At 44.6% G+C, this 23,075-nt stretch overlaps 1 protein-coding gene across 1 annotated transcript in view; it reads left to right on the top strand.

Moving 5' to 3' along the window:
• The first annotated feature begins 10,597 nt into the window (after positions 1-10,597).
• Positions 10,598-23,075, top strand: part of MYO10 (myosin X) — a 262,859-nt gene continuing 250,381 nt past the window's right edge. Inside the window, exon 1 of the mRNA XM_053246980.1 lies at positions 10,598-11,147. Within this exon, the coding sequence (XP_053102955.1) occupies positions 11,127-11,147 (21 nt within the window). The 5' untranslated portion in view covers positions 10,598-11,126. The remainder of the gene's footprint in view (positions 11,148-23,075) is intronic.

Here is a 23,075-nt window from a genome sequence, read left to right as displayed (position 1 = left end):
GAAAAGGTACTAACAATGAAGTTTTGGTAATCTGTGATTAGAAGAGACTAAAGAAAGTACTTCTCCACATGATGTGTAGTTAATATTTGGAATCCAGCTTGCCAATCAAGGAAGCGCCCACCATCATGGTTACAGTATTTGATTTTTCAGACAAGCTGCTGCAGTAACTGTGAGCAGCACAGGAAAGGGGGTGAGTGATGTGCCAGGTGAGACTTGCAGATCCACTGGATGCTCTACTCCTGTACTCTTTTGGTTGAACGACTGAATAGCATTAAGATGTGGGGAAGACGACCATAAGCTTAGATGACTTGAGAGGTGAACAGAAGAGTTCATGGATGATTATACAGGCACAGTCTTGCCAGTATAGTTAAGATTAGTATTTTCAAAATTCCGCTACTATAAGCTTATACAGTCAAAATTATCCACCCAATCCCTCTGAAATCATGCACACATCAATAGGGCACAAGAGGCACCACTCTTCTGACTTCTATGCAAATTTGTTGCAAAATGGCTGAAATACAGCAGTTTAAGTGCTTAACTCCTACAAAGAGGTTTCAAAGTGTTGGCCACATTTTTTTACCATAGATAAAGTATATTTTTAAATGTCTGATGTATTTTTAGCATTGTCCCAAAATTCAGGTCCAGACAGACTGGACTGGTGGCTTTTGTGGTATTGAAAAACATCAGTCTAGTGATTTTTGAGCAATTACTATTCAAAATCCCCATAATAACAGGGAAAATAACTACGGGAAAGTCAGCTAAGAGCATAACTGAGTCTGCCCACTGAGAATTCTGAAACCAAAGTTGGGAGGGGCAAGTCCTGGCAATTTCTAGCAAGTGATGACTTCCTGGTTCTGAACATAGGGGCCTGATAAGGACAGTCTATGAGCAAACCGGCATATCTATCATTAAACAACCATGCCACAGCACCACGTGGTTGTTTGGAGAGTGGGTTGCTGCCAGCGGAAAGGGGGGGGGCAGGGACAAGCAGGTAAGGAGATCCTTTCCTGTTTTTTAAGGGAACCACTCCCCACCCTGCTGGCAGGTGCACGGACGGCTCATGAACATTTCTAACAGCATCCCACTCAGCCAAAGAATCTGACATTAGCCAAAGCATCCCATGGGGCATAAGATCCATTAGTATATTTAAAACAAAAATGCCAATAATCCCTCCTATCCTACTTTATAGATAAGACAGCAAGAGAAAATGACTGATATAATGAGGAACATTATTCAAAGTAATCCTACTAAAATTAAAATAACATGTTAAGGAATGCCTAATGTCCATTTAATTTCAGGGAGACTACTTTGAATAAGCTATTATCCTATCAACCATTAACCAATAAGCAGAGGCCTGAGGCTTAAAGGGAAGCAATCTTCTCCATCTGTGCTCAGAGGCAAAGTCAATTGTGTGCAACTTTTAAAATATACTACTTTCTAGACAGAAGGAAAAGAGACAGACACTAATAAGAATAATTAAAACATGCCACAACTGTATTAAAAGAGGAAGAAGAGCCAAGGCCAGAAGAGCTCATAGCAGCTCCTTGGAGCAATTTTGTAGCCAGAGAACAGGCCCTGGAAAGGTGAGGGAGGGCTGCTGCTCAAAGACTGTGTGTCCTGAAGGACGGAAGGAAAAAAAGAAGAGGATATAAGGGCTTCTATAGGTTTCTATCCCTCAAAAGGGTTGGTGTTTCAATAATTGGGGGGCTTTGGTTCTCTAGGGGGCTCATAAAGCAGTCACTATATATGGTTAAAAGGCACAATTCAGAGGGTTAAGGCCTACTATTTCAGTCAAATTGGCTTAAAACCTACCACTATTTTGCTGCTAACACCATCCTAAAGGAAATTAAATCAAGCAGAACTGTGAGATTCACGAAAAATTTCTGGAAAGAGAATCTGTAATTTTGGACATGGTTGATAAAGTATTTGTAATTTTTAATGAGCATTGTTGTTTATGTGTGTGTTTAAGAAAAAGAAAAAATGAAGTACTGTACAGATTTAAAGTGAACAAAAAATGCCTGCTTCTTGTGTCCTTATTCACTGTAGAATAAACGTGTGGTGGGATCACACTGTCATGCTTGCTAAATCCACTAATTTCCTTTAATTTGTGTTTTTTCAGGTAGCGGAGAGTGTGACTTTATCGTAGTTGAAGGTTTTACAAGGTTTGGGGGTGTTCATCATCAAGAAGTTCTACCTTGAGGTTTGGGTAAGCTTTTCCCCATAGTGTCTAATCAGATTTCCCTTTTTAAAATGCCTAGAAATCCAGTAATAAAAAAACCTTAACTGCCATCTTAAACTGAAGATGCTTTACATTTTTACTTGTGCTTTAAAAAGCAAAAAAAATGCAAGTTAATGTGCCCATCTTAACTTCCATGCCATATAAGCTGTAAAGACTTTGTGCAGTCTAGTATATTTATTTATTTAACACATATGATGATGGCTTTAGAAATGAGGCACCCAAGTTTGCCTTGGTCTTTCAGTTGGACACTGGGCTGGGGAAGAATGCATCCAGGCAGACATTTAACAGGTGCAGTTTCCCCAATCATTTCCTAGAGATGCCCCAATGAACTTCTGCCTGATGAATTTCTGATCAAAGCAAAGTGTGGGTGCGTGGAGCCTCATTTCTAAAGCCATCATCCAGGAGTGGAGGGAGGCCAGTGGTGGCCCGGGCTCTGCTGCCACCATGGACCCCATAGCCTCACCCCATGTCTGACATCAGTTGCAGGGAGCGTTTAGCCACACCCCCGTACCTTATGTCAGACACGGGGGTGGTCTAGCTCCCAAACGGGGCCGTGTGGCCCCGTTTGGGAATTAAATTGGCCACTGCTGCATTTGCAGCATAGTTGTAGGAACTCTCCTAGCCTTTTAAAGGCAGGGAGAGCTGCTCTGGCCACGCTGTGAACGCAGCACTGGCCGATTTAACTCCGAAATGGGGCCGTGTGGCCCTGTTTGGGAGCTAAATCACACACCCTGCATATGACGTCAGACGTGGGGGACGTGTCTGAAGTGCGAGGTGTGGCCCCTGAAGGATGGCGGCCTGAGTTCTTTGAACCCAACTGCTCAATATTGGCTCTGCCCCTGCCATCGTCATATGGAGAAAGACGGGCCTTCTCCGTTGCTGTCCCTGGGCTTTGGAATGCGCTCCCTGTTGAAATAAGAGCCTCCCCATCTCTGGCATCTTTAAAAAAGGCACTGAAGACATATTTATTTACCCAGGCTTTTAATTAGATTTACCGTTTTAATACTTTTAATGTTGGGTTTTTAAGTTATTTTAATGTTTTAATCTTTTTTAAAATTTTGTTCAATTTGTATTGTTTGTTGTGCACCCCCCAGAGACGTATGTTTTGGGCGGTACATAAATATTTTAAATAAATAAATATACCAGACTGTATATTCCTTACAGCTTATATGGTGTGGAAGTTAAGATGGGCACCTTAACTTACAATTTGCAATTGAGAGCCAGCATGGTGTAGTGGTTAGAGTGCTGGGCTAGGACCAGGGAGACCTGAGTTCAAATCTCCATTCAGCCATGATACTTGCTGGTGACTCTGGGCCAGTCACTTTTCACTCAGCCTAACCTACTTCACAAGGTGGTTGTGAGGAGAAACTTAAGTATGTAGTACACAGCTCTGGGCTCCTTGGAGGAAGAGCAGGATATAAATGTAAATAATAATAATTTCCATTATTTTGACGGCACGAGTGAAAATGTGAAGCAGTTTAACTTTCATCTTAAACCAAAGGTTTTTGGAATACTGAATAAGGCTATGTATGGCTACAACTCATTATGGCTGTATGAAATCTCCGGGTTCATAGGATGGATGTTCCTGAACACCAGTTGCTGGGAAACAGCTGCAGGAGAGGGCTACTAATTTCATGTCCTGCTTCTGGGCTTCCTAAAAGCATCTGACTGGCCATAAGAGCTGGATGTGATGGTCTGATCCAGCAGGGCTCTTCTTATATTTTTATGCCAATGTATTTAAATTTAACCATTAATAAATTGATTTATTGGTTACAAAAGAAATGAATAATCAACTAGAAAAAATATTTTAAACAATTTTCATATAAACATACAAACCACACAAAATCTACAATAATCATATGACTATCATATAACTAATTTATGACATCTATATATTCTCCGGGTGTGCCTTAGAATGTGCGTCCTGGCACCCAGCTGATTGGCTGGGCGGTGGAGGTGCCTGATAGGCTGAGGTGCACCCAGGAGGATTGGTCGTCGCGGTGGCCAGGCCATCTCGGGTAAGAGGAGGAGGAGGTGGCAAAGTCAGGCCTGGCTGCAGGAGGCAGTGGCGGGAAAGGGGGTGAGTTGGAAATGGACGGCGGGGAGCAGCCCCGGAGCCAGTTGGAGGCCGGGGCGGGAGGGAAACGGGCGGCGGGACTTCCCTGCTTGCAGCCTGGGAGGACCCTTTTTGGCCACCTGTCACCTGGTAAGGAGGGTCTGTGGTGGCAGTGAGGTCCGGCTGAAAATGGCCGCCCGCCACAGTAAAATGCTTAGTGCGGGGGAGGAAGGGGAGAAAAGGTGGGCAGGAGGGAGGGGGAGGGCAACAGAGTGGGGCAGGAGGGAGGATAAGAGAGAGGGGGCAGGAGGAATGGCAAGAGAGAGTGGAGCAGGAGAGAGGGGGAGGAAGGGCAAGAGAGAGTGCGGCAGGAGGGAGGCGGAGGGAAGGCAGGAGAGAATGGGGCAGGAGGGAGGGCAGGAGAGAGTGGGGCAGGAGGGAGGGCAGGAGAGAGTGGGGCAGGAGGGGAAGGCGAGAGAGAGTGGGGCAGGAGGGAGGGCAGGAGAGTGGGGCAGGAGGGGAGGGCAGGAGAGAGTGGGGCATGGGGGAGGGCAAGAGAGAATGGGGTAGGAGGGTGAGGGCAAGAGAGAGTGGGGCAGGAGGGGAGGGAGGGCAAGAGAGAGTTGGGGGGGAGGGAGGCAAGAGAGTGGGGCGGGAGGGAGAGGGGAGCAGCTGGCCCCAAAGAGCGCACAGATGCTCTGTGCGGGTGGGTTAGTAGAATAGATAAGTCCTATGAGCTGTGAATTGTCCTTTTGTGAGAAAAAAAACCTGTAATGAATATGGGTGGACATAATACTAAAACTTATTGTTTCAAGATGACGATCAATTCTGTAAAACTTACAGAATTAAACTTACTTAAGTGATGAATTAAAACTGACCACTTCTGAATAAACACTTTGTCAAATGTAGTTCTCTCAAGTTCTAATAAAATAGCTAGGTTTAATCATAACAGCGACATCCCAGATTCTATAAAACCAGTTGACTAAAGGAGTGGGGGAGATGTTCAGCTAGCAATTATTTAACTGGTTGACAACCCTGCTTTAAACGTATTGGATCCTTTCTATTTCGGTTTTTGCTATTTTACAGTGGCAAATGATGCAACCCAGAGAATCCTACAGATAGACACATGCAAAATTTCTTACTATAGGCTTCTGCAGAATGCCTTTCTGTCTTCACTGAGTAACCACACCCTATTCCCCACATATTTTGGATTAAGCAGGAAGTGTTCCAGGACAGATGGCTTATCTTCCCAGAAGTCCTGAAGTCTAGCATCTCTAGTTTTAGGAATAAAGCACTGGTCCATACTTTCCCAAAATGCTACCTTTTCCCCAACCACTTTGATCATTTCCTCCTTAGCCATTTTTTCAACCACTATAGAGAAAAATATATTAAATATATACTATTTTGAAGAGGCCTCGGTTACTGGTCAATTTATGTGGCTGGAAATAGGCACACTTCCCCACTGACTAGATGGGTGCTTACTAGGTGACCTTGTGCATGTTATTGGACCCCTTCTCACGAGCAGTGAGAAAGGGCTACTGGGTTTGCAAGGAGGAAGCCCTAAAGAGCTTACCTCCCCTCAGATGATCATTCTACTGTCCCTGGGTGGGCGGATTGCCTGCCTGCCCATACAAGCACTGGCTACTGCTTGTAGCTCCAAAGGTCGGGTGCCGGGATGCGTTTCCGTGTGTTGCCCTGGTCCCCAGAATCATTGTGTAAATGATTCATACATACTATTTACAGTTAACTCTCTAATAACTGCTTACAGCTGTGGCTGACACAAGATCAAAGAAACAGGGTAAGGAGAGTGCTTGCTCTCCTAACCTCCTTTCCAAGGGTAGCTTTGTAGGCGGGTTTGCTGCCATGGTGCCGCCGGGATTGGGCCCGATCCTGGAGTTTCACACACGTGTGCAAAACCGGGCTGGGTTCTCTTAGACCAGTTTTGCACATGCGTGTAGATAGCCTCATTGCCTTTCAGCCTAACCCATCTCACAGGACTGTTGTGAGGATAAATGGGAATTGTCAATAGCTTTGGTAAACTGATGTCAGCATTATTATAATTGTAATATATACTAAGAGCTTTCTATGGAAGTCTGTGTTTTAAAACAGTGTTTAATTTGTAGTCAGCTCCTGAATATTCCACCTGGTTTCTATGAGTTTTGCTTTGGCAAAATCTGCAGGAATGGCTGACTTTATTGCATATACATGCTGTAAATCTAGATTCTTAATAGCTTCTTTCTAGTAATACATTAGATGAATTTGCATTTCAAACTCCAGAGGTGAATCTGGTATACAATGTGCCTATGGACTAATACAACACTAAACTGCTGAATTGGTATTGTAGATTATGGAATTTATAGTGATTGAGTGTTGCTTTTTATTTATTTATTTTTGTAAACTGACTTGAGTGCCTTTTTAGTCAAAAGCCAGTACAAAAATCTTATAAATCATATCAGTTTCCAGAGATGAAATTATTCTGTGACTGTACTGACACACTGTGTAAATGATTCATACATACTATACATACTATTTACTGTTAACTCCCTAATAACTGCTGGAACAATAGCTTTCTGTAAACCTTATTGCAATTCAGGGGATTGTGTTGCAAGGCAAGTGAAAATGGCATAAGTAAATTTTAAAAAAACTATTCATACAATATGATTCATGTGTTCATGTACACCCCAGTACAGGAAAAGAAACTACTGACTTTTTAAAGAATTGGCAATTGGTCTTATTTGTGTAAATGTTTGTTTTCACAGTTTAAAAAAAATGTTTCAGGACATATTTGTTTACTTGAAATAATGGATACAACTGACTCCATTCAATTGTACTCCATTCAATTGTACTCCATTATTAGTAGTATGTTCTCTTTATAGTACGTTTGCATGTGAAGTATTTGTTTTAGCTTTTTTTTTTTTTTTAGCATTTATCACCACAACACCTATGGGAGATTGATTGTCCATGTTATTTATTTAGCATTTGTAGGCTACTCTTTCAATAACATTGCCTAAAGCAAAGAAATATAAATTTTAAACCCATAAAATAAAAATAATAAAAACTTGAAATAAGGATGCATAACTGAAATAACTCAGAGGGCCATGTTTAATTTATACTGACTTTATAGCAGAAAAGCACTTTGTCACTTTCTAAACCCAGTGTTATTGTTAACCCTCCTTTTTCCGTGTATCCCATAGAGCACTTTCTCTCCCGCAACACTGCAGTTCTCTCTACACCACCATCTTTAATCCTCCTCTTTTTCTGTTTCCATAATAATGAGCAGCCTAAAAAGACAGAAAAATATACCCATTCTGCAGTTGCTAAAATAAGGATGACAGCCAGTGATTCACCCAGAATTACCAATGAGCTCCTTTCTGAGCACAGACTTGGATACCACATTTAATTAGCGTTAAAGGAACTGTGTATGTGTGTGGTAGGAATTAGTTATGGAATTGAATCAAGATGGATTAGTTCAGAGATCAAGATCTTCAAGCCACTTCAAATAATTGGCTGAAAGTCAGCTAGAACCATTTTGTGTAGAACATCAAATCTATACCTGTGTAACTGTCATGACATGGCTTTTATAATTCCCTGTTACCTGAGAGAAATTCAGCAAATTATGGCAACATGCACTGCAAAACCAGATAGAGATAGGAGTGCCAGTGCCAAATAGTTAAGATAGAGATGGGAGTGTTAAGAACATAAGAACAGCCCTGCTGGATCAGGCCCAAGGCCCATCTAGTCCAGCATCCTGTTTCGCATAGTGACCCACCAGATGCCGCTGAAAGCCACAGGCAGGAGTTTAGGGCATGCCCTCTCTCCTCCTGTTACTCCCCTGAAACTGGTACTCAAAGGCATCCTGCCTTTGAGGCTGGAGGTGGCCTATAGCCCTCCGACTAGATAAGAACATAAGTGTTGCTGTGCTGTGTGCTTTTGGATTGTACAGAATCACTGTCTATAACTTTTTCAAATTGTGGTTTGCAGTTTTTACAAGACTTATAGCCTGTTCATATTTTCTTAAAATAAAGACCACTGAATTTAATGTGGTTTACTTCCAATCTGCGTACATTATAGCCTTAGAAGCAGTTACTACTAAGCCTTTTCCGGGGTTCTCTGCCTTTGCCCTAGAAGATATCCTATACCATAAAATGGTTAGGTGTGTGGCCGTGCTGCCCGTGTCTTTTTGGGCCGTTCTGGGCATGTGCAGAGCGCATGCCCAGATCGGCCGAAAAAGATACAGCCGCCCAGACACAGGCGGCCATGTTGAGGAGGACAAAGGCGCCACGGCAGGAAGACTAGGCCCGCTGGCGGCAGTGGCCGTGGGCGGGGGAACTGAGCCCGCCAGCAGCCGCTGGCGAGGAGACTGGGCCCGCTGGCAGCGGAGACCGCGGCAGGGCGACTGGGGTTGATGGTGGCAGCAGCGAGAGGACTGGGCCTGGCCCGCTGGCGGCCATGTTGAGGAGGGCAAAGGTGGCTGCGGCAGGGAGACTGGGCCCACTGGCCGTGGAGGCCGCGGGCGGGGGAACTGAGCCCGCTGGCGGCTGCCGGCGAAATGACTGGGCCCGCTGGCGGCGGAGGCCGCAGCAGGGCGACTGGGGCCGATGGCAGCGGCCGCGGCCAGAGGACTGGGCCCGGCCCGCTGGCGGCCGCACTCGGCCCCGCCATGGACGGAGGAGGACAGCAACCCTTCTCTGGGAGAAGGAATAAAGGAAACAACCAAAAAAAAAAAAAAGGTACTAGCGCCTGTTATTTTAATGGGCTTAAAAATACTAGTTTCTGGATAACGAAATAGGGGAGATCAGGCCATCCTGCAACAGAGCTATGATACACAGCTTTAGATGGAAATCATACCTACACTTTAAAGCACTGTATCTGTGCAATACTATCATCCACAAGTTATGCTATTCTCATTTAATTGCACCACATTGCTTCCAGCTAGTGTGGAAGATGTCACACCTGTCTACCATGGATATTGTCCTATAAGTATAGGACTGTGGAATTAGACTGGGGTGTGATTCCATGGGCATCCTAGCCTACTTGACCACCATTTCCTTCATCATCTCTCCTCTGTTTGCATTATTAATTATTATTATTATTAACATTTATATTTACATTTATGAAACTGACAGGTTTGTAGGAAATCTGTGTGTTGATTTCACTTAATAAGCACAGAAGGGATCAGTGAAAGAAAGGCACAAAGGAGGAAATTGACAAGGCAGGGTTGTCCTTAGAGAGCCCTGGTGGGGTGCAGGCCGGGGCAAATCAGCCAGTGTGGGACCCCCTTCAGTTAATTCTAATGGCAGTTAAAAGAGTGGGGCCCAGGGCAGTCGCCCTGCTTGCCATTCCCTAAGGACAGCCCTGTGACAAGGTTTCCATCTGCATTGAAACAACCTGAGCAGTGGTGGGTGGCAAAAGAAATCTGCATGGGTGAAACTGACAAGGTGTTCAGTTTTCAGATCTGTATAGGGATAGATCCAGTGCAGGGCAGTGGTGGTGGGGAGAGCCATTCCCGAACTTGTAAACACTATGGAAGAAAAAGCTGGACAAGGGGCCAAAAATGACTTTCACGTGGACCATATCTGCTCACAGGTGCGACACAAAAAATGTAGGAATGTATAGTTGTACACCAACCTTCCCGTATGGGCAGGGCCATCATTATCAAGCAATTTCAAGTCTGGACAGTAACACGTTTCCCAACGGGCGTCTCCGTCTTCCACACATGCATGCCCCCTCTGTGAGAAAGAGGCAGAGCGTACTATAAATGGCTGTGAGGCATTCCAACAGGCCTGCCAGCGTGTGCTGCTTTGCCAGTCTGCGCTCCCGGGCAGCCGCTTTCCACTAAAAAGAAGAAAGAAGAAGATCCTCGAAACGGGACCTTGGAGGCTGATGGAAGAAGGGGAGAGCTAGCTTCCTCTCTCCCTCCCCTCCCCCCTCGTTAGTACACGTCCAGCTTCTGCTGCCTCAGCTCTGAGACGGCCTGGAGAGAGAGAGAGGGCGGCAGGTAGAGGTGTGCATACAGTGGCGGGGGGAGGGGAAGAGAGCGCGAGTCCGCGGAGAGCCAGCCCACCAGCGGACGTCTGCAGAAAGGCGCCCGACAGGAGCAGCTGTAGCTGCAGCAGCGCGCAAGAATTCGCTGCTGCCACCACACTGCGTCCCGCTGCTGCAGTCAAAAAGGCAGCTCGCGCGCCTCCTAGATGAAGATTCCAAAGAGGCTCTCGCCTGCGATTGGCTGGATCGCTCGCTCTCGGGGCGGGGATTTGTTACTCTCAGGGGACTCCGCCGCCGTGACCCGAGAGGGCCCTTGAGCAGCCGCCGCGGCGAAAAGCGAAGCGGCGCTCTGAACTGCAGTGCGAGCGCCTTCTCCCTGACTTGGCAGCAGCTGCACAGGACGCCCGGAGTCAGTCACTTTAGGAGAATCGCAGCGTGCGTTCCTTCCCAGACGGATCCAGTCCTTCCTTTGGATCCCCCCCCCCGCGCTTTGGGCACTAAATCTATCCAGGCTTGCTGCTCTGTGCTCGTTGGGGGAGAAGCCATGTGCCACCCTCGAGAGTCCTCGCGCAGCAGCAACCCCCACTTGCTGCGGCTTTGAGGAGTACCGCGCCAGAGACAAAAGGCTCTGCTCGTCTGAATGAGCGTGTTGGTGGCCACTTGGCCGGAGAGGAGAGAGGGCAAGACACGGCGGGGGAGGCCGAGGGATGGCAGCGGGGGAAGAAAGGGCGTGACGAACTGCAGTCCCCCAGCCTGGCTAAGAATAAGAAGAAGCCCCTTGGCAACACATGGCTGCTTGCTGAAGCCGCCTTCGGTTTGACTGGGCTCCCGCAAGTTGTAGCAGCCATGGATAACTTCTTTGCGGAGGTGAGTACGGTGTCTGGGAGGGAGTGGGGACAGCTCCCGCGGCATCGATGGCTGCAATCCGATCCTGTGCCTGTTGGCTTCCCTTGCGTTTGCCCCCACTGCGTGCAAGGGGGTTTACCTCCAAGCGAGGCTGAGCACACTTGCTTGAGAGTAAGCCCCCTCGCCTCGAGCTCAGCGGGATTCTACAAACAAGCCTTCTCAACTCCTTTATTCTGCCGGTGGCTTGACTCAAAGTTTATTCTCTGGGAGCACGACGATCTACTCAACGGGAAGCTCGCTGGTTTTAACAGGAGAGCTTTACGTGTGTGCTTAAGCCTCGCGGGTTAAGCGGTAGAAGTTTTAGCCTGATCCCAAGCATGTTCGCTTGGAAGTTAATCCCGCCGAGTTCAATGGAACCTCCTCTGAAATCGGTCTACACAGGACTGCAGCCTGAAAAGCGGCTGCAGCGTCCTTTAAGCGAGATGTCTTTCTCTGAGACTGCAACAAAGGGGATGGATGGATGGAATGTCCAATTGACACCCCCCCCCCCAAAAAAAAAACCTTTTAGGCAATTCTGCAGAGAACTGTCTGCTGTCCGCTGTAATCCACAAGCCATTAAAACCAATGGGAAACTTGATCATTGTCTTCAATGGGATGTGGATTGTAGCCTGTGTGTGTGTGTGTGTGTGTGGTGTGCTGTGCGTGCGCGCGTGTTCCCCCATTTATCCAGGAAGTACGGCGCGGAGGTGAGCTTCCTTTTGTGTGGATTAGCCTCGCTTGCGTGTGATCTCTCTCTCTCCATTGTGTAGCTTGTTGCATTCAGGTCAGTAAACCGGGAGCGCATTTTTGGCTTGGCTCACTGAGCACATCTGTGAGCTAAGTGCCAGAAGAAAAGCGCCGGCTTTGCAAGATCGCCCTTGTGAAGAAAGTCCGCGGAAAGTTTATTTTAAAACAAGGACATGGCTACACGCCTGGGGTCTCACGGAGAGGTCTGGAATTTCCTTTTGCACAACGCACGAGCTTCCTGTGAGAGGGGAATAGACAGGCCACTGCAGGGGTCCGAGGAGGGCTTCCATGCCAGCAGAACAGAAGGAAGAAGCAAATTGGGTTTGGGGGGTGGGATGGAGAATTCATTCAATTTTGGTCGATTTCCTCTTTTGTCTTATACTCTCCACTTTATAATGTCGTCCAGATGTCTCTTCTCTCCTCCGCCCCCCCACCTTTAAAGTAACCGCAAACAAGGCTGGGAGAATCTGACCTGGACTTTAAATTCAGGAGCACATCAAGTTAATTGCTGTTCATTTTAAAACATTGTTATAATTGGCGTGGGGGCGGGGGATCATCCCAGAGCTTTTCCTAGAGACATTTTATTATTTACATGGGTCTTCTGCCAAGTCTTTTTGGCCATGACGGTAAAATAAAGCTGTGGGTTGAAGTTGGCAGTTATGGGTGTCCCAGGAAAGAAAAAATTAACACGGAACAGGCAGAGTCAAATACTTGGATATCCCATTGATGTTAGTAAAAGAACTTTGTCACTGTTTAAAACATCTTTTTGTGGACTTTGTGGCACAATTCACAGATGTGCTTTGTGTGCCAAGCCAAAAATATCCTGCAGGTTTATTCACCTATTGGAATCAACAGTACCAAAAAGTGCTTAACTTTAGTTCGATGATGCTTTTTTCCACTTTTTCCAAAGGAGCATGATGTTCAAAGCAAAATCAGGTGGTTGGTTTTTTTTAAACTCCTGATTAGAAGTGTTTGTGTTCAGAGGTAGTTCAAGGTGATCTTGTAAAGCTGGCGATACTTAGAATTTGTTTAACGTCTAAAGGCCACCTGTTTCCAAGGTCACTCCTCCCTGGGATAGACTTTGCATAGGTAACTACACCCATTTGTACATGATTGTGAGGTAGTCTACTGTAGCATGATCATTTCTCAAGAGAATAACCAGATGTGGGTTGAAGTCTATTCACATGCATAAAGGAATGGGTCTGAATTAAACATTAGCTTCTTGTTTTTAGTTGCCTGGCAGAACCTCTCAGACATTGATATTCTTGAGCAATACCTCTGCAGGTAATTAAGTGTTCAGGAACTGTAGCGTGTGCATTTTGTTCAGCCTTTCCCATTTTCTTTTCAGTTTTGCAACTCTTGTTAAGACCAAGGTTTGGAATTGGAGTTTGGCCCCTATATATGTATGTGCTTGCATGTGTGCGTGTGCACACACACACTGTCACTGGTGTCACAGTTGCGCGTGCAATGTGAAATGTATAGATCTGTGTGTATTCTTGTGTAAACACACAGACATGCACACATTGGGGCCCAATTCCCACTTGTTTGTAGGTATCCTTGGTCTTAACAACTGCCAAAAGCCACATGACTAAGTGAAAAGAGATTCAGTTTTGTATAAATGTCAATTTTTACTACCAGAAAATGCACACATTTAGCTGATTAGCTTATTCACTCTTGAAGTGAGAACCTCATTTTGAGGGTTTTCTTTGAGAAGGAAGTGATCCTATGAATGGGCAGGTGACAGAGGTTCAGGTGTTAAGATAAACTTCATCTTGAGTGTGAGTGTGTGTTGTGTGTTTTATGTGAGGTAAATTCAGAATTGCAAAACAAAAAAGCTCTGTGACGGAGCCAGTGGGGGCTGGGGGGAGCAGGGGCCAATTGGCCCCCGGAAGCTCCACCATGCACTGCATGAGTGCGCAGGGCATGCTGGAGAGACCCCCAGAGCCGGGAGGCGACTCTTCACTTCTCCTCTGGGGGCCTCCTTGTGAGTAGCCGCGGCACGGCTACTCACGATTTTTAAAACCAGGTTTGCGGAGCGCTCACTCAAACCTGGTTTTAGAGCCTGGATAGTTAGGCGGGTTACCTGCCTAGGAACCACCGGGCTTGCAGCCGAGCCCGGTGGGGCAAAATTGGGCTAGCCTCTGCTAGCCCGATTTCGCCCCATCATGTGAATAGCCTCAATATCTAAGTTAAATGTTAAGATCTTAATATTGAGAGAGCACTGGAATAAGGTGTTTAAGGTGTTTGTGGAATCTCCTTTGGAAGTTTTCAAAAGGAGGCTGAGCAGGCACCTCTTAGGGATACTTTAGGTATCAGATACTTCTGTCTTCGGACAAGAGGTGTGACTGTATAACCTACTGTGTCTATTTAACTCCTGAGCCTTTTTGAAAAGATTGATTATAGGTTGATCTCCAGGAAGGCACACTCCATGGTGATTCGTGCTCTTTAGCTTGCTTTAAACTCTGAGCTGAACTATACATTCAGAACTACTGTGTGTTTACATGTTTGCCCACATATAAATTGTGTCTGTGGAAAGATAGAATGGAAGGTAGAAGCAAGGCTTAGACTTTTCCTCCTCCCAACATACTAGTTTTCCTTGATAGAACATCCCACCTGCAATCTTGATAGAAGTCCCAGGAGGGTTGTTGGTTCTGTCGTTGAGTCGGTGTCGATTCCTGGTGACCACAGAACCGTGTGGTTTTCTTGGTAGAATACAGGATGGGCTTACCATTGCCATCTCCCGCATAGTATGAGATAATGGCTTTCAGCACCTTCCTATATCGCTGCTGCCTGATATAGGAGTTTCCCATATTCTGGGAAACACACCAGCGGGGATTTGAGCCAACAGCCTCCTGCTCTCTAGGCAGGTTGCTTCCCCGCTGCACCGTTATGTGGCTCTAGGAGGGTTGTACCATGAGATATTTCTGAACATGTGGTTTGATTCTTTGTGTGGGAACATGGACATGTATTCCTGTAGTGGTAGCTGCTCCTAGGTGACTTTTTAAAGCTCCTAGATGGTAGCAAGCGCCTGGACGGCTTTTCATTACACTGAAACAACTGGATTTTGATTTTTGACTGAGTGATTTTTCAGAGCTGAAAACAATTGAACAAGCAACAAATATGACAGATAGATAGACAGATAGATCCTTATTTTGGTACTTGACCAGAAACAGTTCACAACAATTACAGTTCATAGCATGCATGCATACAGTCAAACAAACCACATTTAGATAAGAAGCAGTTCGCCTAATAAGGTAAATGTTATTAGTAACCTAATAAGGTTACTAATAAGGTAACCAACTGAGGGAGCCTTAACCATTACGTAATGGATTTTATACACAATAGCACAGTATTTAGCAACACAGAAAGTAACAGAAGCAGTCTTATCAGCATAAAGATATGTTACATAAAATTCTAAGGAACTTCCCAGTAAACCTGTTTAAAAGGGTAAAATCAATTTACTGCATGGGGTGTTATGGAAAACATAGTGAAATAAAGTATTCACCACATCTTCCACTTCTCCTGAATCGCAGAGGCACCTGAGCAGATGATAAGGCATCTTTATATATCTGCCCTCCAGCCAGGCTGATGGGAAAACATTGAGACGGGCCAGGGTAAAGGTTCTCAATATGTTGGGCATGCTAAGTTGGAAAGATAACTTGCTGGAGATAGAGAAGGGGTTACCCACCCATTCTTAATGCAAGTGGGGAGTTTACTTATCTCCTCCTGCATTCTGCTGTCTAAAGTCCTCTGTTCCAATATTCTAATAGCCCCTTAGCAGTTAAGAGTTCAGGAGAGTCCAAGCGTCAGAACTTTTTCCTTCAGCTTTAACAACCACTTTTAGAGTGGGACTGGTCCTCCAAAACTAGAGAAGCCAGCTCACTTGGATGAAAATTGAGTCTCAACCAGTATTTAAATACTGCCGTCCACACTCTGGACTCCACCTTGTACACACACACACACACCCCTCCATACTAAGGGCAGAATTAGATACACCTTTGGATACCTCGATCAGCTGTGGTGGTGCAGCGGGGAAGCAGCTGGCCTAGGGAGCAAGAGGCTATTAGTTTGAATCCCTGCTGATGTGCTTCCCAGATTGTGCCTAGTAAATATATATTTGTAGTCACCTATATTGGGCAGCAGCAATATAGGAAGGTGCTGGAGGCGGATGCCCACTTCAGTGACAACAGCAAAAGGCTCATAGTGCGTGTGAAAGCCACACGGCTCTTTGGTTGCCAGGAGTTGACACCAACTCAATGGCACAATCTTTCCTTTCCTTTCTTTTGGATACCTGGAGGACCGCTCTTAGAAATTTAGTTTGAATCTAACGGGGGCAAAATTTGAATAAGGTCCCAACTGAGCTCCAAAAAGCAACTGAGCCAATGATTTAGCCAAACAACCTAACAGCTGCTGACACAAAGTGCCCCCCTCCCACCAATAAAATCTCAGAATTTCAGTGGTACATAGCTGTGCTGTTCGCACTATATAATCCAGATTTATTTATTTATTTATTACAGATGCGCTTTTCTTCCCCTAGAGGACTGAAACACCACCCCAAGTACTTAAATAATTTCACCTGTTCAATTGCATTACCATTATTTTCCCACTTATATAGTTTAGGTCTCTTAACCATTACTTTGGTTTTCTGATGATTTATTGATAAACAATCTTCTAGACAAAACTGGGTAAGTGTTCCTTACAGTGCTCTCCTAAGACCTATAGGTGATTAAGATAAAACCACTGCATCATCTGCATAGAGAAATATTACTATTGATCCACAAATTACATGGCAATACTCCTCTCTGTGTAAGATGTAATCTGAGTGGTAACCTTTCAAATTGAATCTCCACAGGTATCGGTGTCAAACAGGGTTGTTTTATAGATTAATTTTTATATATATATTAATTTTTATATTAATTCACTTGTCCAGTGCAGACATGTATCCTCCTAAGAAGATCAGTGTCTGTACAACAAATATGGTCATTCCTGATCAGGTGTCATTGGATTTGGGGTTTGGAGGTCTGGAATCCATTGCAGGCCTTGCCACCAATCTTTCCCCCATTTATTTCCTTCTGGGAGGATTATATCCCTCACTTATGCAGGGTATTTGGTGTCCATAAAGCAAGCTGAGTTCTTTAAAATTACATTAACTGCATGTTTATTACTAGTATATTCTTTAAAAAAATCATTTTGTCTTTGAGGCATACGTGTTCCTTGAGTGTGTTTTATCTTGAAATGAAGGATGTTAAGCAAATATAAGTGTGGATGACAAATGCTTCTCTGAGAACGCTTCTTGCAGATAAGAAAGTTGGCTCACAGCAGACCTATACATTGGTCCAAACTTTTACAAAGATCATCACACCTGCCTGGGGTTTTCATCCCCATCCCTTCCTCCTTCTCTGTACTACATTGTAAATGAGTAAACCAGAATTTCCTTTTCAGTTTATTCCCTGTTAAGCCCCTTTTCTCTATGAACCCCATAATACATTCATTCTCCTTTCTTGGCACCTTAGCTCCTTCTCTCTTTTCATGTTTCCAGTCTCTGCCTTTTGCTCTTTTCTCAGTCCTTCTCTCTCACTCCCACGGAATCTTCTGGTTTGGTAATCTGGAGTAATGTTAGCTGCATGAAATTTATTACCTGTTTTTCATTTGTGGCACGGTTGTAGTCAGAACTGGATGCTGCACCTCCAGGTTGCTTGGCCATGCACCCTACAAATTGTATAACACTCCTCCCAGTCTGCTTGACTGTGCCCATGTCCCCTACATTTTCACAGATGCGCCCCTATTTTCATTGCTGAGATGTTGATGGGCATCTCTCTACTCTTTGTGAATCTTGGTGGCAACAGCATACAAACATTTTATTCTCCTAGCAATTCATGCAGTGTGAGAGGCTCAACTGCAGGTGGGTCATGCTGTGACTAATGAGCTGCACCTGGGGGAAATGATTCCAGTACCACTGTGTGCCTCTGAATCCATGTAGATAAAGGGTGAGCAATTCAGATATGGCAACACAAGTAGACTGCCCCCAGGATGGTAGATCTATGAGTGCAGAGATCTTGCATAGAAGTGGAGTGGGTTGCAAAAAAATAGGAACCTGGAATTCCTAGTGGTGTGTGTGTAGCTATAATTGAGAGAATGGGTTCAAAGAACCCAGGGCCCCCAGCTCGTGAGGCCTTCCCCAGCTCTACCCCTCCCGGTTTTCTTCATTATCTCCTTCACTCTGAGGGGCCTCCAGAGAGAGAGAGGTGAAAACAGGTCCCCTCTCCCCTGCGGTGGGGGGCACACACAATTGGCTCAGGCCTGTTTCCTAGGAAAAGTCTAGAGAGGTTCAAAAATCACTCTGTGTGTCTGTGTCTTAGAAATGAAAGTCACACTGGGTGTGTGCATGCCCTTTTCCATGCTTAAAATGTTTTCCTGGATCATAGCCTCACTCGAGTGCTTTCATCACAATACTGACCTTTTCCCTTCTGAAGGAAGCCTTGCATGTTTATAGTGCGGTTGCCACTCCCAGAAGAAAAACAGCTGCTGTAAGTCCCAGAATGTTAATTAGTTAAATGACAATAAGGTACACTATACAACCAGACTGAGCCTTTACCTGAGAAGTTGGGGCGGGGGGGGGCAAACCCCCCAAACTAAAGCCTGGGTGAAGTGAGGAGGAACACTGATGCCAAGTTATTTCATATAGCTCTCTTCAACTGTTCCAAGTGCTTTATGTAAATCATCTAAATAATAATTTACTAGAGCCCTGCAAAGTAGGCCAGTATTTTTATCCCCACTTTGTAGATGTGGGACTGAAACGGAGAGAGCAGTGGCCACACAATGCACTTTGTGGCAGAGATCTGAACAGGAGACTACCCTGGCCCCAGCTCAAAGCTCTTTGCCACTAAATATATTCTTTCTTTCTCTTATATAGATAGGATAAGGCTTGAGAAATCCCTGGTGTCAGTGAACCATGGCACCTAGAAATTTAACTGGGGCACTTAGACTAGGATATTCAGAGGCAGAGTTCTTTAATTAAAATCTTAATTTGTCCCTGGCAGCTTTGTTTCTGTTCTGAATACCAGGGGTATAGCTGGGGGAGAGGGGGCCGGCTCCTCAGAGTGAGGGAGATAATGAAGAAAATAGGGAGGGGTAGAGCTGGGGACCCCTCAGGAGCTGGGGGCCCATGTTCTTTGAACCCTTTTGCTCAATTATAGCTATACCCCTGGTTAGGTTACTTGTAAAGAGGATAAAGAGAAGCCTATTTGTCCTCTCTGCACAACGTCTGTCACTAAGTTCAGCAATTTTGTCAAGTGTCCATTGTCCGGTTCCTAAGTTTTTGAGCAGGCTCCTAGATTTAAAGAAAAATTGTGAAGGCCTGAGATAGAACAAGATTAGGCACAATCCCACCAAACATATGCGCGCTAAAATCCTCCTAATCTCAGCAAGAGAGATTTAAGCATGTATTTAACCCTCCTATGAAAATTAGGGCTCTTGAAAGTACCTGTCTTTGGCTGGATCATGCTCTTAGGTCCTTGAATAAAAACTTACTTGGTGCTCCACATAGGATGAATTACCCTGTGGAGATGTGTTCTTCCCACTATGCTTGCTGGATCCATGTAACTTTCAGAGCTGCATAAAAAGGAGAAGAATATGCTTCTACCAGCATTAGACCATTCTGAAAGGAAAAGCTTCTCCTGGCGGAATTCTCCTTTTTGTGTTATAGGAGCTCACTGATATTTACTTGCTCATGAACATTACTCACCTGAGGCAAGTGGATAACTTATGGAACCTAGCAACAGGTTTTCAGCATAAATGTTAATTTGTGGTTTCTGGGTATGACTTTGATGTCAGTTAAGAGCATTTAGGCCTTCCAACATGTTGATATTGCTTTAAAAAGATCAGAGTGTGTGTGTGTGTGTGTGTGTGTGTGTGTGTGTGTGTGTGTGTGTATATATATATATATATATATATATATATATATATATATATATAAAAATAAAACATCTTGCCTTTAATCTGTATCCAAAATCCTACCGCTGAATGTAAACATTGTTCTTTCTTCAAACTGATGCATGGCAGTTAGGCATTGAACTTCAGAGCAGTAAAGCAGCTACATATTAATGACTTGATGTTACTGCTCTTGAGCATAGTCCACTGGGAAGTCCTACTGTATGAGCCCAATTTAAATGAATCTGCACAATAGTGCTCTTGCACCGCTTCAATTCATTTTAGTGGGGCTTGTGCAGTAGAACTTCTCTGTGGATTGTGTCCCTTTTAAAATGAACAGATTGACTGTTCATGTGTCTTGTGTTACCAAACATAACATGTCCCCTTAGCTAAGCAGGGTCTACCCTGGTTGCATATGAATGGGAGACTTGATGTGTGAGCACTGTAAAATATTCCCCTTAGGGGATGGAGCCACTCTGGGAAGAGCAGAAGATTTCAAATTCCCTCCCTGGCATCTCTCCAAGATAGGGCTGAGAGAGATTCCTGCCTGCAACCTTGGAGAAGCTGCTGCCAGTCCGTGAAGACAATACTGAGCTAGATAGACCAATGGTCTGACTCAGTGTATGGCAGCTTTCTATGTTCCTATGACTAGAACAATCCCATGCTTCCTTAACACGGTTTTATACCTTAGGACATTTCACTCAAACCGAACATTTAATCAGTTTAATTTTGAACAATAGTACATTTGTGTTTTTTAGTCCTCCCTCCCTCCCCCTGTCCAGTCTACCTTGAGAAGGAAATGAACTAACTTACTTTCTCTTTATTTATTTATCATATTTTTATACTGCCTGATATCTGTATTTCAAGGCACTGTAAAAAATTTAAAATATTTTAAAGTCACACATTAAAATACATGACAATAAAAATAGAATAAAATTATTAAAACAAGTTTTTTAAATTATTAAAATTAATTCTAATTAAAAGCCTGAGAGAACAGGAGGGTCTTGAGGTTCTTCCTGAAAACAAGGAGATGCTCTTATTTCAGCAGGAAGCATATTCCAAAGCTTTATGGCACAAGGCAACATTAACTTTTTTTTTTTTTTTTGCTTTTAACAACCATAGATACTAGTGGTGATTTTATTAAAGGCAGTAGAGTTGTTACAGTGTACAAAACTATAATATTATATTCTGTTCTTTTTACTCATGGGCCTGCGTTGTTTATGCTGTTTGGATATCAAAGGGAAGAAGAAACAACTGCAGGCTCCGACAGATAGATAGATAGATAGATAGATAGAATGGAACAGCAGGGAAATGACAACTAGCAAGCCAGAGGTTGCCAGTTAGAATCCCAGCTGGTATGTTTCCCAGACTATGGGAAAACCCTATATTGGGCAGCAGTGATATAGGAAGATGCTGAAAGGCATCATCTCATACTGTGCGGGAGATGGCAATGGTAAACCCCTCCTGCATTCTACCAAAGACCACAGGGCTCTGTGGGCACCAGGAGTCGACATCGACTGCACACTTTACTTTAATACTTTAATAAATGTAATAGCTGCAATAAGTTACGATTGAAAGGATATATGTATGGTATTCTGAACATCTTTGAGGGGAAGGTGAGGTTACTTTTCTTTTCTTTTAAAACATTACTTAGTCCTTCAATTGATCCTTCCTGGGCATTAAGATCAGTCATAAGTCCTGCTCTGGCTCTCAACTCCATCTGAAGTGCTGTGGATTGGGACCTGTGAAAGGGCCTTTCTGTAGTGGCACCCTGTTTGTAGACTGCTCTCCCTAAAGAGCAGGGATGTAGCAAGATAGGCGATGGCCTGTATCCAAGCGTTTTGGTGGGCCCCCAGCACCAGTCCTGCAGGGCTTGGCTCACCTGCTACTTTGGCCGCCAGCTGGCCGCCTTCCTGGCCTCTGCGGCCCTTTCCAAATGTTGCTGCTGCCACTGCAGGCTGATCCCCCACCTGGCCTCTGTGGTCCTTGCTACAAGTCTCTGTCACTATCCAGGATGCAGTATATAGATGGCACCTTTTACAGATGCCAGATGATGACTTCATTATACCGTGTTGTGGCCGGCAACAGCCACTGTAGCTCAGGCTGCAGAAGCCATGTGGGGTGCTAGACAGCAGCAACAAGTGGTGGGTGGAGGCAGCAAATGGTGGGGCCTTGGGCAGGGCCCCTGGTGGCCCATGTTCACAGAACAAGTAAACACTAGTAGTTTTGCCCAAAGAGGTACACCTGGCACTGAGCTTGTATTCATTTAAGCACCACCAAATATCTTTATTTGTACAGGTCTTTTCATCTGTTGTGTCATGTATTGGCTCCTGTTGGAATGTTTTGGAATCTTCTTGTATTGTGATTGTTTTATATATAGTCATTGCTTATTTTCACATTGTTAACTTTGCTTGAAGGATGGGTTATAGGTACATTTCTATCTTCTCCTTCCTCCAGGGAGCTAAGGGCAGGATACAGCTCCCCCACTTTGGTCCTCATCTATGAGGTGGTGACTGACCCAAGGTCACTCAGTGAGTTTCATGATTGCATGTAGATTTGAACCCCAGTCTTCCTGCTCCTAGTCTGACACTCTAACCACTTCACCACACTGGCTGCCCATCAAAGAAATCTTTTTCCGCACACAAAAGAGACAATTAGGCATGTATTATATTACAGAAAGAGCAGCCCTACTGGCAGCCCTCTTGACTGCTTTAAATGAAGTGTAAGAATCTTATCACTGACTTGGGAAGCTGACCCCATCACAGCTACTGTTTCAGACTTTGGGGGTGAGTCACAGACTATGTACACTGCTGTCACCCTAGTGAATTCTATGGGGGCTTAAGCAGCTTCACTCCAAACATTTAGTGAATCACGCTCTTGGTGTAGAAATGAAAAGTCCAAGGGCATTCAGTTTACAATTGAGTTACTGTTTTGTAGCTCATACAATCTTTCTTAGTTTCTTTCAGTGACTGCTGTTGCTGTGACTTTATGTGAGGGTCTGGGGCAGCCATTCACATTTATTTTTAATTCTGGGATTTATAACACTGTTCAAAAATTGTTCCAGGCATAATGCTAATCTCGAAGCATTTTTATTTAAAACCATGTTTGGGGGAAATGCAAAAGAAAGATACTTTCCCCAATGTTTATAATGTTCAACTAACATTCATTATATAAGCGTGTCTTGCACTTTTCACTAATATGGTCTGAAACCATTGGTTGTCTTCCTGCACACTT

The sequence above is a fragment of the Hemicordylus capensis genome, chromosome 4, assembly GCF_027244095.1.
Source record: "Hemicordylus capensis ecotype Gifberg chromosome 4, rHemCap1.1.pri, whole genome shotgun sequence".
Classification (NCBI taxonomy): Eukaryota; Metazoa; Chordata; class Lepidosauria; order Squamata; family Cordylidae; genus Hemicordylus; species Hemicordylus capensis.
The sequence above is the reverse complement of the archived record's forward strand: the minus strand, read 5'-3'. Positions and strand labels throughout refer to the sequence as shown.